The sequence below is a fragment of the Centroberyx affinis genome, unplaced genomic scaffold, assembly GCF_046629955.1.
Source record: "Centroberyx affinis isolate AG114_WGS23_722 - 3 ecotype Tasmania unplaced genomic scaffold, CSIRO-AGI_Caff_v1 ptg001444l_1, whole genome shotgun sequence".
NCBI lineage: Eukaryota > Metazoa > Chordata > Actinopteri > Beryciformes > Berycidae > Centroberyx > Centroberyx affinis.
In genome coordinates, this window is record NW_027279918.1 from 126280 (window position 1) to 140414 (window position 14135).

Here is a 14135-nt window from a genome sequence, read left to right on the forward strand (position 1 = left end):
CAGCGCAAGTACACTTCAACAGCAATGTAGAAGGCAAAGCATTAGTTTTCATGTAAATTGTGTCTTTGTATAAAAAAGTCTCAGTGGCCCTTTTGTTCCTCATTTAAAAACACCATTTTGTTATACATATTCATCGCTTTTATTAGAATACCAAATGCCTTCAAAGATGTGGGTGGTGATGCTCATAGGCCGTATGTGTTTAGATTTTGTCCTGCATGCTGTTTTGTCCCTGGTGTCCCAGTGGAGTTGGGTTACCATGCTTTTGTCTGACAGCCAAGGACAACTGTTGGACAGCGGTAGGAATTGAACACGCTCAGTTACGATCTATGGCCACGTCATGTCGGAATGTTTCATTGAGGCAGTCCAACTCACCAGGTTATAATTCCATTTATTTGAGCCTCACAGTGCTACGATTTCACTGGCATAGTTAAATGTACAATAAGTGATTTTTTTTTATGTCTCGTAGCACAAATTGACATAATTATCTGTGGGGGTTTGATAGGGTTATTGAATGGTAACAATGACTTATTGGCCAGCTGCTGAGATTAAAGGAATAGTTCACCCAAAAATGAAAATTCTGTCATCATGTACTCACCCTCATGCCAGTTGAAACTAGAGATGTTCCAATACCATTTTTTCCTTCCCGATACCGATTCCGATACCTGAACTTGCGTATTGGCCGATACGGAGTATAGATCTGATACCAGTATGTTAAAAAATATATACATATTATTATTATTTTTTAACAGCTGTATACTACTAACCCTGTATGGATGTGATATGATTGCTATCATTGTTGTATGGCCTGGCTCAGGTTAAACCCTAAAACATGAACAAATACATACAGAGAATGAATGCCATAGAACTTTATTATCTAGTTTGACAGTCATAACTGAAAAAGAACAAAAATAAATAAATCTAGGAATAAATAACAATTCCTTTAAAAAACTGTTAAAGTGCAGCCACAATTTAGTAAAATAAAAAAACATTTAAAATTTTAAATAGTACAGTAACAGTATAAATTTAGTATATAAGTACAGATTTCCGGGAAAATGGCCGTTTTATCGGGGTGAAACTACTTTAAAGTTGATTTTTTTCTGGGCTAATAAATTACGGGATATCGGATCGGTGCATAGACTCGCGTACTCGCCGATATGGGTATCGGCAATTTAATTTGGGCTGATACAGCATTTTAGGCCTCTGATACAGCATTTTAGGCTGTATCAGAGGCATTTCCCATACTGGTATCTGTATCAGAACAACTCTAGTTGAAACACAGGTGAAGTTTGTCCATATAACACACAGGGAGGTTGCCAGCACAACTCCATAGCAGCCTTCTCCAAAACAACTGAAGTCAGTGGGGACCAGTTCTTCAGAGTTCCAAAAAGACCTACAGTATATTTACACCATCATTTAGTGCAAATCTGAACTACAGCTGATTAATTTGCAACAAATAATGGTGTATAGGTCTTTCTATTCACAGTGTGATTGTTTGGCTGTTTTTGTTTTGGAGCTCTAAAGAACAGGTCCCCATTGACTTCAGTTGTTTTGGAGAAGGCTGCTACCAAGTTGTGCTGGCAACCTCCCTGCGTGTTATATGGACTAACAAATTTCACCTGTGTTTCATTTGGCATGAGGGTGAGTAGATGATGACAGAATTTTCATTTTTGGGTGAACTATTCCTTTAATGGCTTTCAAAACTCACTTTCCAGGGCCATACTCTGGTTTGGAACAAAATTCCCCACCCACTGGAGACACTCTCAACCCCCCACCCCCAGCATTTACATTTCAGCTACAAAGGCTAAAAATCCTTGCCTGGTGTCCCGCCCCCAGGAATCGTTGTCTTGTGTATTTGCATTACGATTCATAGGGGTCTGGACGCAAGCCTAATCAGACAGATACTGTCCGATGTTACTGATCAGATGGGCAACTTATGATGAGCGTTATCAAAATGGCTAAAGGAGCAAGCTACATTTTGTGATTTTGTCAGTCCTTATAATACTTAATGGCATTTATGAATTAAAACAGGAACAACTAGAAGGGCACTCAGAGAGCGCAGACGTCCACCAAGGTTCGTGCTATTATTGCTTGTTTGTGGGTCGGATCCGGATCCGCTCCAAAATGTAATGGGTTCTTCCTTGGCCCATGCTACACCCTTCCATGAAGTTTCATAAAAATCGGGCCAGTAGTTTTTCCGTAATCCTGCTAACAGAAAACATAACCTCCTTGGCGGAGGTAATTAGCATGTTTAAAACCTTGGAAGTAGGTGGGCTGTGCTCTGAGATTACGCCAATCTGCTCTGCTACTGTGTTTGGTCAAAAATTTTGCTAATTGACATTTAACACCAACCAATGGGTTGGGGCGAGAAATTACATCACTGAACCGAGTCGTGAACAGGCTTGCGTCCAGACCCGTATGATGCAAATTCAAAAAGTGCGAAAGACTGGGGCTGGACACCAGGCAATAACAAAAATCCTCATTCTCAAGCCAAAAAAGGAAATAACAAAACAGTTTTATTATTCCAGTATTTTGCATAGTAATATATTACCTCTTCACCAGATGTTTCTGTTGGATCTCTGCCCTAATTTGCTAGCTTACACCTCTCTATTGTGAAAATGTGATTTTATCATTTATGCCCAATACAGGCCACTGTAAGGAGTGCCAGACACCTGCCAATGTTATTGAAATTCCTCGTTTGGAAACAGAGGCAGATAAAGTCCTAGAATACTTATTGCCGCTTTAGAATGGTCAAAGCCTTTCATGTGCTGCTTCCTCCTTCTCCTACTTTTTGATGGCAGTGGGACTATAACCTGGATAAATAAAGATCAAATAAATGCAAACAAATCAACACACAATCTGGGAGCCTTAAACATAATATTAAGTCTCTGGACAGAGTTAGTATACACTCACAGTGAAACAGGCGTGTTGTGAAATTCAAGCACCAGTGACAAATTTCCATATGATGTCTGGCGGGAGATGGAGAAACCAAAATGTACAGCCTGTCTGTGGGCGGCTCATACAGGCTTCAGGGAATCTGTCAGCTAATATGGAGATTTCAGCCTAAGACTCAGCGTCACTCGTTTTCACCAAGGGCGTATTAGGAATCCAGCTAACACCAAGCTTCTGCCTGCACTCTGGTTCTATAGAGGCTGTAAGTGGAAGTCGTCATTTTGCATCATTTTGTATGCCATAGATCAGTGGTTCTCAACGTGGGGTCCGGGGTCCTTGAGGGGGTTCCAGGGGGTCCACAGAAAATTGATGAATTATTAAAATGTAATTTACAAGACGTTAACACAATTAGAGAACATAGAAGAATGACTATATGTGTTGGTTAAAGTTTCACTGTTATCTCTCTACCTACAATACAGATAGTCATGGAATTCTGGACAAAATCATATCTGACAATAAAAATATTGTCCGATGGTCCGAGAGACAAAATCTCATCAAATGGGGGTCCGTGGCTCTAATGTGGACTAAATTAGCGGTCCCTGGATATGAAAAAGGTTGAGAATCACTGCCATAGATCATCTCCACCATTTGGTGTGTAGTTCACAATCCCTTTGGAAAATATGAATGGGCTTTTCAAAAAATGCCCAAAATGAACAGAAATCCACAAGATAGACTACATATTGTTCCAGGGGTTAAACTACATCAACTAACATCAACTTTGTTAGTTTTAACCCCTTGTACCCTGACTTTACCTGACTTTACTCTTAAATTTCCCCTTAATCTTTTAGTTACTTTAATATTAGTTTAGTTAGTACAATAACACTGATGTGTTGCATACAATTACAATTTACAATTTCACATTTGGCAGACGCTTTTATCCAAAGCGACTTACACATGAGATTTTCATACAACACAAGCAAGGTTCTAGTTAGGAGAGAACAACGAGAGTAGTGCTATAAAGCTAAGTTCTGGTCCAACAGGACATAGGTGCTACAAGGCAGTGCTACAAGGCAGTGCTATGAAGCAATGCATAGAGTGCATAGAAGCAATTTTTTTTTTTTTTTTTTTTTTTTGTTTGGTTACCCGGGCCATGCATAGCATTTCATAGCATTGTATTGAACAGTTATTATAGTTGTTATTATTCATATAGTAATATAGTTATTTGTTGCCTTGTTCTTGTTAGTTGTTAGTTCTATTCCAATTGTTGTGTTTTCCTGTGTTGCTAGCTACTGGCTAAAAACTGTTGTGGTCCCCTTTCCAAAATGATTAGCATTTTGCTTGCAACAATCAATATAAAAAGTAAATTCACAAAGGTGACTTATGTCTTGGAACAAAACGTAATATAGCTAGTAAGCCTCTGTGCAGTACATACTTTATTTTTGCAAATGCCGTTCATATTTTCCACAGGGATTTTGGACTACACACCCACTTTACAGCCTACAAAATTATGTCAGACTTTGCCTCTTTACGTGGAAGCTCTGGTGGTTCACCGGCAATATTTGTCGATGTAGCACATCATCCTTAGCTTTTACCTTCCCGGTAAAAGTCCCGAAACAAAGAGGAAGTAAGCCAACGGTAGTGCGGCAAGTGCAGTTCGTAAAATAAAACGCTCGCTATACTTCCGGCAATAACCCCCAATATTTCCCTTTATGGAAAGGTGTCTAAACTTAACATGAAACCCAATACACTTATTTACACCATTTCATAAGGACATACTGACGACATATCAACAACACTTAAGGAACACAGGAAGCATGATAACGGAAATGTTAACCCGCATCCTTCAAAATAAAAGTCTGTGCTTCAATCCACATACAGTTCTTCCGAAATGTACAATGCCCTGCTCATAATATAGCGCAACAACATCACACTACTACATTTGCACTACTGGAGGGTTCATCCAGGGCAGGGGCTGTCTTTTCTGACTCCAGTTAATATCATTTGACAGTTGTTGTTTTTTTATTATGAGCAATGAGAGACTCACAACCTGAGCTTACATGACAAGATGGTGTCAAATCTCTTCCTATCTTCCATTAGTGAAGAAATAAAATGCTTGGAGAGGACTGTCTTTTCTCCTTAAATAAGACAAAGTAGCTGACTGGCCTGGTAGTAGTGTAGTAAAGGGAGGAGGAACATGGAGGACTCTCACCTCTCTCTCAGGGAAAATAGAGTTGGCCCTTAGAGCCTGAAAATGAAATTACAAAATATGTATGGTGGTGTTGCCACCATCAGTTATGTTGGCATGCTGGCAGCCAGACTCTACCAGCAGATACTTTGACATGGTAAAGGACTGCAAGTCTTTCCCATGAAATAAGACCCTGAACTTTCTTCCTGCTCCACATTGTTCCAGATTGGGGCCAAAGGCTGCTCAGAAGAGGCTACGGTGCGCACAGCTTGTCTGTGGGTGGCGTGCGCAAGGCACCCATGGGAGTCGGTAGGGGGTTGGGCAGGGTGCAGGGGGCCGAGTCCATGACTAATCGGCACCCCGAGCAGGCCCGCCAGATGGGCCTATCGGATCATCTGCGGCCCAGGAAGACAGCCAACGGCCGGCCAATCAGAGCAAAGAACGACAGAGATAAAACTGCGGGCAGCATGCTGTTGTTACATAAATTTTTTTGTTGTTTGCTTATTTTTTTGGTTATTTTTTTTTACTGTGCCAAAGCGGCCATGTTTGGTGTGTGTGTGTGTGTGTGTGTGTGTGTGTGTGGGGGGGGGGGGGGTACATGTGTCTTGAGTTATGTTAGTGGCTGTTGAACATTATACAACAGCTACAGTTGATCATCGTGGTAACTCATTTGGTAATGTCTGATACTAATATGTCTGTGACTAGGAATTTGATTCTCACTGGACCATATTAAACATGTGGATTCTCTGTACTGCTCAGTATCTAAATAAATGTAAACTGTTAAAAAATAATCCTTACTTTTTATGGTGAGACAGTTTTTACAATACAATCATCAGACAAATATCAGAAAATAACACTCGGTTTAATGTCATTTACAGTTGTATAGTTAAAGCAACATAAAGTGTTCAACCACCTAAAGTTTTTGCACGTTTATTCTATCATGCTGGGATTATAATAACCATCATGCACTAACAATGTGCTTATAATGTGCTTATAATGCCTTATGAGCACCACATCAACTACTTTCTACATTTAAAAACAGATTTCGCATCACATCAGCATCCACCGACGCTAGCTGTGAAGGTATAATGTACAAAACAACGGTGCACAGGTACTTTATTGTGTCAGGGCTGAATATGAACAGTTTGTTCTATGTAACCAGGTGGTAAAACAATAATATCTACGGGAAATAAAATCCATGTGGATGAAGTTTCTCTGTTGTTGCGTTCCGGCTGGGGATGCTTACTTTGGACAGCAGGGGGCGTGGGTTCACCATTTCTGAGTGGTCAGGGAACGCTGGGAAAATACAGGAAGTACAACACAACGCGTTACTTTTCGCTGGGGATGGCCACTGGTTCCAACGGTGAGAACATTTATCAAGCTTCTTATGTGGTCTAACAGCGCATTATGTAATAACACGACAAAATGTAATAAATTTTCACTTCATTATGTAATAACACCCGCATTTTGTAATAATCTGCCACATTTTGTAATACACAGCCTGAACGCAATATGTAATAAATTTCTCCGCATTTTGTAAAAAATGATTACATATTGCGGTGTGTGTGTATGTGTATGTGTGTGTGTGTCTCCTGACATTTGTATGTACCAGTACTTAGATGTTTGTGTCAGTATAACACTCAGTGTCGTGCATTTCTATTAAGCTAAGGAATACAGTGACACTTAATGTAGTTTTGACCAATGAAAGATAAAACTAATCTACTGAACTAATAGTATCTTTTTAAAATTAATTTTGAGTCAGTACGATTCATGCTAGAATGCATAAAATAAACATTGTTGTTATAATGTTATAACGATTTTTATGAATGAAGGCATCCATTTTGGTTGGTTATTACATAATGCAACATATTATTACATTTTCATCAAAAAAAAGTGCAACTCCTGTATTTTGTAATAATCACCACAATATGTAATAATTTATTACAAAATGCGGGGGAAATTTATTACATATTGCGTTCAGGCTGTGTCTTACAAAATGCGGCAGATTATTACAAAATGTGGGTGTTATTACATAATGAAGTGAAAATGTATTACATTTTGTCGAGTTATTACATAATGCGGTGTTATTACATACTGCGTTGTTACATGTGGTTTTGAGGGTATTTTGCACAATTCTGTAAAATAGTGGTTTAATGTCATTTGATGCACTTATAAAAGACTATATTTTTGTGTGATTGTTTTGGTAGGATTGCAGATGGTTGTGGATTGAAAACCTCACACGTGCAGAGCAGTTTGCGATCTGTGAATTGTGATTATTTCTGTTTTGCTGTTTTGTATTTTTGTTTTGTCAAATGTGTAAAGCAGAATGAATGTTGCTTTGTCTGTGAACTGAAATGGCTGCTAAATTTGATATATTAGCAGATATCAGATATTGTAGATAATTTACAGGGCAGTGTGGTGAATATGTTTCTGTGTTCTTCCATTTATAGAGGTGCCACTGCCGTATTTGTGCCTGTGTGTTATCTGTACTGGAATAGCACTGAGTTTCTTTTTTTTTTTTTTTGCTAAATGTTTCTTTTGTACATTCCAAAGCCTGGCCTTCAGTGGAAGCCAAAATGTCTTCTTTTTAAGCTACTCTCCAAAATTGGGGAAAAATAACAGAAAAGAAAATAAAGTCCCCACAAAATAGCATTTGAATTTGTGTGTTCAATTTATTCCCAGCTTCTACAATGCTCACCATTTAACAAAAAACACCTACACCCACAAAAGATTGCCGGCATGAAAATAATGCTCACTATTGAATATTATTGAAGGTATTAGCTTGGTATTTGGCTGACAATTGAAGTTTCGTACTGGGAATCGGTATTGGCAGTGAGAGCATGGTATCAGTGAATCCATTTGGCAGTGTGGTGCTCATTCAGCTCCACAGTAAAGCCTGTCCAGTTCCCCCGCTCACAGAGGACGATGTAAACATGTTGCTCTACAACAGACGAAGAAAGGTGAGAGGAGAAACCTAAACATCAGGCTCTTATTTTCCTTTGAAATTACAGAGAGGATAAAGGAGGGGGGGGAAGAGAGAGAACAAGAGAGCGAGAGAAAGAGAGAGAGACAGAGAGAGAGAGAGGGAGGCAAATATGAAATTATGAACTAAGTGGGGACAGCTGTCTGTTAAGGACCAAGGACGTTTAGTCCAAGCCTCAGAGGAACCAGTGGGTTAAAGAGTCCAAACAACATTTCAACCTCTCTCTCTCTCCCCCTCTCTCTCTCTCTCTGTCGGCCCCTCCCTCTCCAGCAGGGCAGACAGCGGTGAAATTAGTAACATTGACTCAGTCATTAGTGGAACCAGGTGGTATACGACGTTTTAACCCTCATCCTACCAACATATTTAACATACAAGGACTACCGACTGGGGACCCCAAGAATAAACTACTGTAAGAAACAACCATCGTAGCAAAATGTTAACTTATTTCTCCTCAAAACATTATTAGTTATGTAATTAATGTCATCAGAAAAAAAAACATTATTATTATTTAAGGAAAGTTACAGTTAATTAAATGATGTATTGTATTTCTGACTTTGAACATCATTTTACCTTAGGGATTGAGTGCCCCTACCCCCCCGATAGTGTGTGATACTTGAAATTAGGACCCATGGCAAACATGAACTCAATAAATAATTCCATCTATTAAAACTGCATAGGTGGAATTGGGTCCCCCAGGACCTCAATACATTGGTATTTTTAAAAAGCACTAATTAAAACAGAAACAGAAAACAATGATATGAAGTCATTAGGAACAAAGTGATTGACAAAGTCATGAAAAATTGATGATAGAATGATAGAATAAAGCACCTGTGAGATATGACAAAAAGTATACCTCTGCGGGTAACCCAGTCGGTAGGATGAGGGTTAAATTGAAGAAAGTGTTCATTGTTAAACTGGTATAACTGTTAACTGGTATGAATGCTAAAGGGTTGAGACATTGTTCGTGAGGAACAAAATGTGGAATCAAAGGATTTATGTGTTGATGCACAGTGTCTAATTCCCCTCCTGCTCCTGCCATGGGACAGCTCAGTAACCTGGCTGAGAACTTTGTCATCGTAGAATTTATGATCATTGGATATCCAAGTTCTCAAATCGCGACCCTTGATCTTCTAAAACTCCACCCTGCCCCCACGTATCGTAAGCTTCAAAGTTTTGTTGTATGTTGACGATACCTTCACGAAAATAGTAACGCAGTGTAACACACTGTAACACACACTGACACACTGTACACATATTAACGCAGTGTAACACAGTGTAACACACTGCAACACACACTGACACAATGTAACACACAGTAACGCAGTGTAACAAACTGTAACACACTGACACACACTGACACACACTGACACACTGTACACACAGTAACACAGTGTAACACACTATAACACACACTGACATGCACTGACACACTGTACACACCGTAACGCAGTGTAACACACTACAACACACACTGACACACTGTACACACAGTAACTAAGTGTAACACACTGTAACACAATGTAACACACTGTAACACAATGTAACACACTGTAACACACAGTAACGCAGTTTAACACACTGTAACACACACTGACACGCACTGACACACTGTACACACAGTAACGCAGTGTAACACGGTGTAACACACTGCAACACACACTGACACACTGTACACACTGTAACACACTGTAACACACTGTACACACAGTAACGCAGTGTAACGCAGTGTAACACGGTCTAACACACTGCAACACACACTCTGACACAATGTACACACAGTAACGCAGTGTAAAACACTGAAACACACACTGACACACTGTACACACAGTAACACAGTGTAACACACTGTAAAACACACTGATACGCACTGACACACTGTACACACAATAACGCAGTGTAACGCAGTGTAACACGGTGTAACACACTGCAAAACACTGTTACACACAGTAACGCAGTGTAACGCAGTGTAACGCAGTGTAACACACTGTAACACACTGTAACACACACTGACACACTGTACACACAGTAACGCTGTGTAACGCAGTGTAACACTGCAACACACACTGACACACTGTACACACAGTAACGCAGTGTAACAGACTGTAACACGCACTGACACACTACACACAGTAACGCAGTGTAACAGTGTAAAACAATCTAACACACATTGACACACTGTACCCACAGTAACACAGTGTAACACACTGTAACACAGTGTAACACGCTGTAAAACACACTGATACGCACTGACACACTGTACACACAGTAACGCAGTGTAACGCAGTGTAACACGGTGTAACACACTGCAAAACACTGTTACACACAGTAACGCAGTGTAACGCAGTGTAACACACTGTAACACACACTGACACACTGTACACACAGTAACGCTGTGTAACGCAGTGTAACAGACTGTAACACGCACTGACACACTACACACAGTAACGCAGTGTAACAGTGTAAAACAATCTAACACACATTGACAAACTGTACCCACAGTAACACACTGTAACACACTGTAACACACACTGACAAGCACTGACACACTGTACACAAAGTAACGCGGTGTAACGCGGTGTAACACGGTGTAACACACTGCAAAACACACTGACACACTGTACACACAGTAACGCAGTGTAACACACTGTAACACACTGTTACACACAGTAACGCAGTGTAACACAGTGTAACATACTGTAACACACACTGACAAGCACTGACACACTGTACACACAGTAACGCAGTGTAACACGGTGTAAATAACTGCAACACACACTGACACACTGTACGCACAGTAACGCAGTGTAACACACTGTAACACGGTGTAACACACTGCAAAACACACTGACACACTGTACGCAAAGTAACGCAGTGTAACACACTGTAACGCAGTGTAACACATTGTAACACACTGTTACACACACTGTTACACACAGTAACGCAGTGTAACAGTGTAACACACTGCAACACACACTGACACACTGTACACACTGTAATGTAGTGTTACACACTGACACGGACTGACACACTGTACACACAGTAACGCAGTGTAACAGTGTAACACAGTGTAACACAGTAACGCAGTGTAACAGTGTAACAGTGTAACGTGGTGTAACGCGGTGTAACGCGGTGTAACACTGTGTAACACACTGCAAAACATACTGACACACTGTACGCACAGTAACGCAGTGTAACACACTGCAACACACAGACACTGTACACACTGTAACGCAGTGTTACACACTGTAACACACACTGACACACTGTACAAACAGTAACACAGTGTAACACACTGTAACACACACTGACACGCACTAACACACTGTACACACAATAACGCAGTGTAACACAGTGTAACACACTGTAAAACACACTGACACACTGTACGCACAGTAATGCAGTGTAACACACTGTAACATGGTGTAACACACTGCAAAACACACTGACACAATGCAGTGTAACACACTGTAACACACTGTTACACACAGTAACGCAGTGTAACAGTGTAACACACTGCAACACACACTGACACACTGTACACACTGTAACGCAGTGTTACACACTGTAACACACACTGACACACTGTACAAACAGTAACACAGTGTAACACATTGTAACACACACTGACACGCACTGACACACTGTACACATAGTAACGCAGTGCAACGCAGTGTAACGCAGTGTAACACAGTGTAACACAGTAACGCAGTGTAACAGTGTAACACACTGTAAAACACACTGACACACTGTACACAGTAACGCAGTGTAACAGTGTAACACACTGTAACACAATGACACACTGTACACACAGTAACGCAGTGTAATGCAGTTTAACATATTGTAACAGTGTAACACATTAACGCAGTGTAACAGTGTAACACACTGTAACACACACTAACACACTGTACACACAGCATCGCAATGTCACACAGTGTAACACACTGCAACACACACTGACACACTGTACACACAGTAACACAGTGTAACACACTGTAACACACACTGACACACTGTACACACTGTACACACAGTTAAACAGTGTAACACACTGTAACACACACTGACACGCACTGATACGCACTGACACATTGTACACACAGTAATGCAGTGTAACACGGTGTAACACACTGTTACACACATTAACAGTGTAACACACTGTAAAACATAGGAACGCAGTGTAACAGTGTAACACACATTGACACACTGTACACACAGTAACACAGTGTAACACACTGTAACACACACTGACATACACTGAGACACTGTACACACAGTAACGCAGTGTAACGCAGTGTAACATGGTGTAACACACTGCAACACACACTGACACACTGTACACATAGTAACGCGGTGTAACGCGGTGTAACGCGGTGTAACGCGGTGTAACACACTGACACACTGTACACACAGTAACGCAGTGTAACGCATGTAATGCAGGTTAACATATTGTAACAGTGTAACACATTAACGCAGTGTAACAGTGTAACACACTGTAACACACACTAACACACTGTACACACAGTATCGCAATGTCACACAGTGTAACACACTGCAACACACATTGACACAGTGTAACAAACAGTAACATAGTGTAAAACACTAACACATGCTGACACGTACTGACACACTGTACACACAGTAACGCAGTGTAAAACACTGTAACACACACTAACACACACTGTACACACAGTAACACAGTGTAACACACTGACACACTACACACAGTAACGCAGTGTAACGCAGGTTAACATATTGTAACAGTGTAACACATTAACGCAGTGTAACAGTGTAACACACTGTAACACACACTAACACACTGTACACACGGTATCGCAATGTCACACAGTGTAACACACTGCAACACACACTGACACACTGTACACACAGTAACACAGTGTAACACACTGTAACACACACTGACACACTGTACACACAGTTACACAGTGTAACACACTGTAACACACACTGACACGCACTGATACGCACTTGTACACACAGTAATGCAGTGTCACACGGTGTAACACACTGTAACACACATTAACAGTGTAACACACTGTAAAACACAGGAACGCAGTGTAACAGTGTAACACACATTGACACACTGTACACACAGTAACACAGTGTAAGACACTGTAACACACACTGACACGCACTGAGACACTTTACACACAGTAACGCAGTGTAACGCAGTGTAACATGGTGTAACACACTGCAACACACACTGACACACTGTACACACAATAACGCAGTGTAACACACTGTAACACACTGTAACACACTGCAACACACACTGACACACTGTAAACACAGTAACGCAGTGTAAAACACTGTAACACATACTGACACACTGTACACATATTAACGCAGTGTAACACAGTGTAACACACACTGACACACTGTACACACAGTAACGCAGTGTAACGCAGTGTAACATGGTGTAACACACTGCAACACACACTGACACACTGTACACACAATAACGCAGTGTAACACACTGTAACACACTGTAACACACTGTAACACACTGCAACACACACTGACACACTGTAAACACAGTAACGCAGTGTAAAACACTGTAACACACTGTAACACACTGCAACACACACTGACACACTGTAAACACAGTAACGCAGTGTAAAACACTGTAACACACACTGACACACTGTACACACAGTAACAAAGTGTAACACTGTAACACATACTGACACACTGTACACATATTAACGCAGTGTAACACAGTGTAACACACACTGACACACTGTACACACAGTAACACTGTGTAACGCAGTGTAACAGTGTAACACACTGCAACACAGATTGACACACTGTACACACAGTAACGCAGTGTAAAACACTGTAACACACACTGACACACTGTACATACAGTAACACAGTGTAACACACTGTAACACATACTGACACACTGTACACATATTAACGCAGTGTAACACAGTGTAACACACTGCAACACACATTGACACAGTGTAACAAACAGTAATATAGTGTAACATACTGTAACACATGCTGACACGCACTGACACACTGTACACACAGTAACGCAGTGTATAACACTGTAAC

The 14135-nt window shown here is 40.6% G+C and overlaps 1 protein-coding gene across 1 annotated transcript in view; it reads right to left on the reverse strand.

Annotated features, from left to right (window-relative positions):
* itprid1 (ITPR interacting domain containing 1) overlaps positions 1 to 5420 on the reverse strand; it is a 52588-nt gene extending 47168 nt beyond the window's left edge. The window contains exon 1 of the mRNA XM_071526686.1: positions 5332 to 5420. Coding sequence (XP_071382787.1) covers positions 5332 to 5420 — 89 coding nt within the window. The remainder of the gene's footprint in view (positions 1 to 5331) is intronic.
* Between the last annotated feature and the right edge of the window lie 8715 nt (positions 5421 to 14135).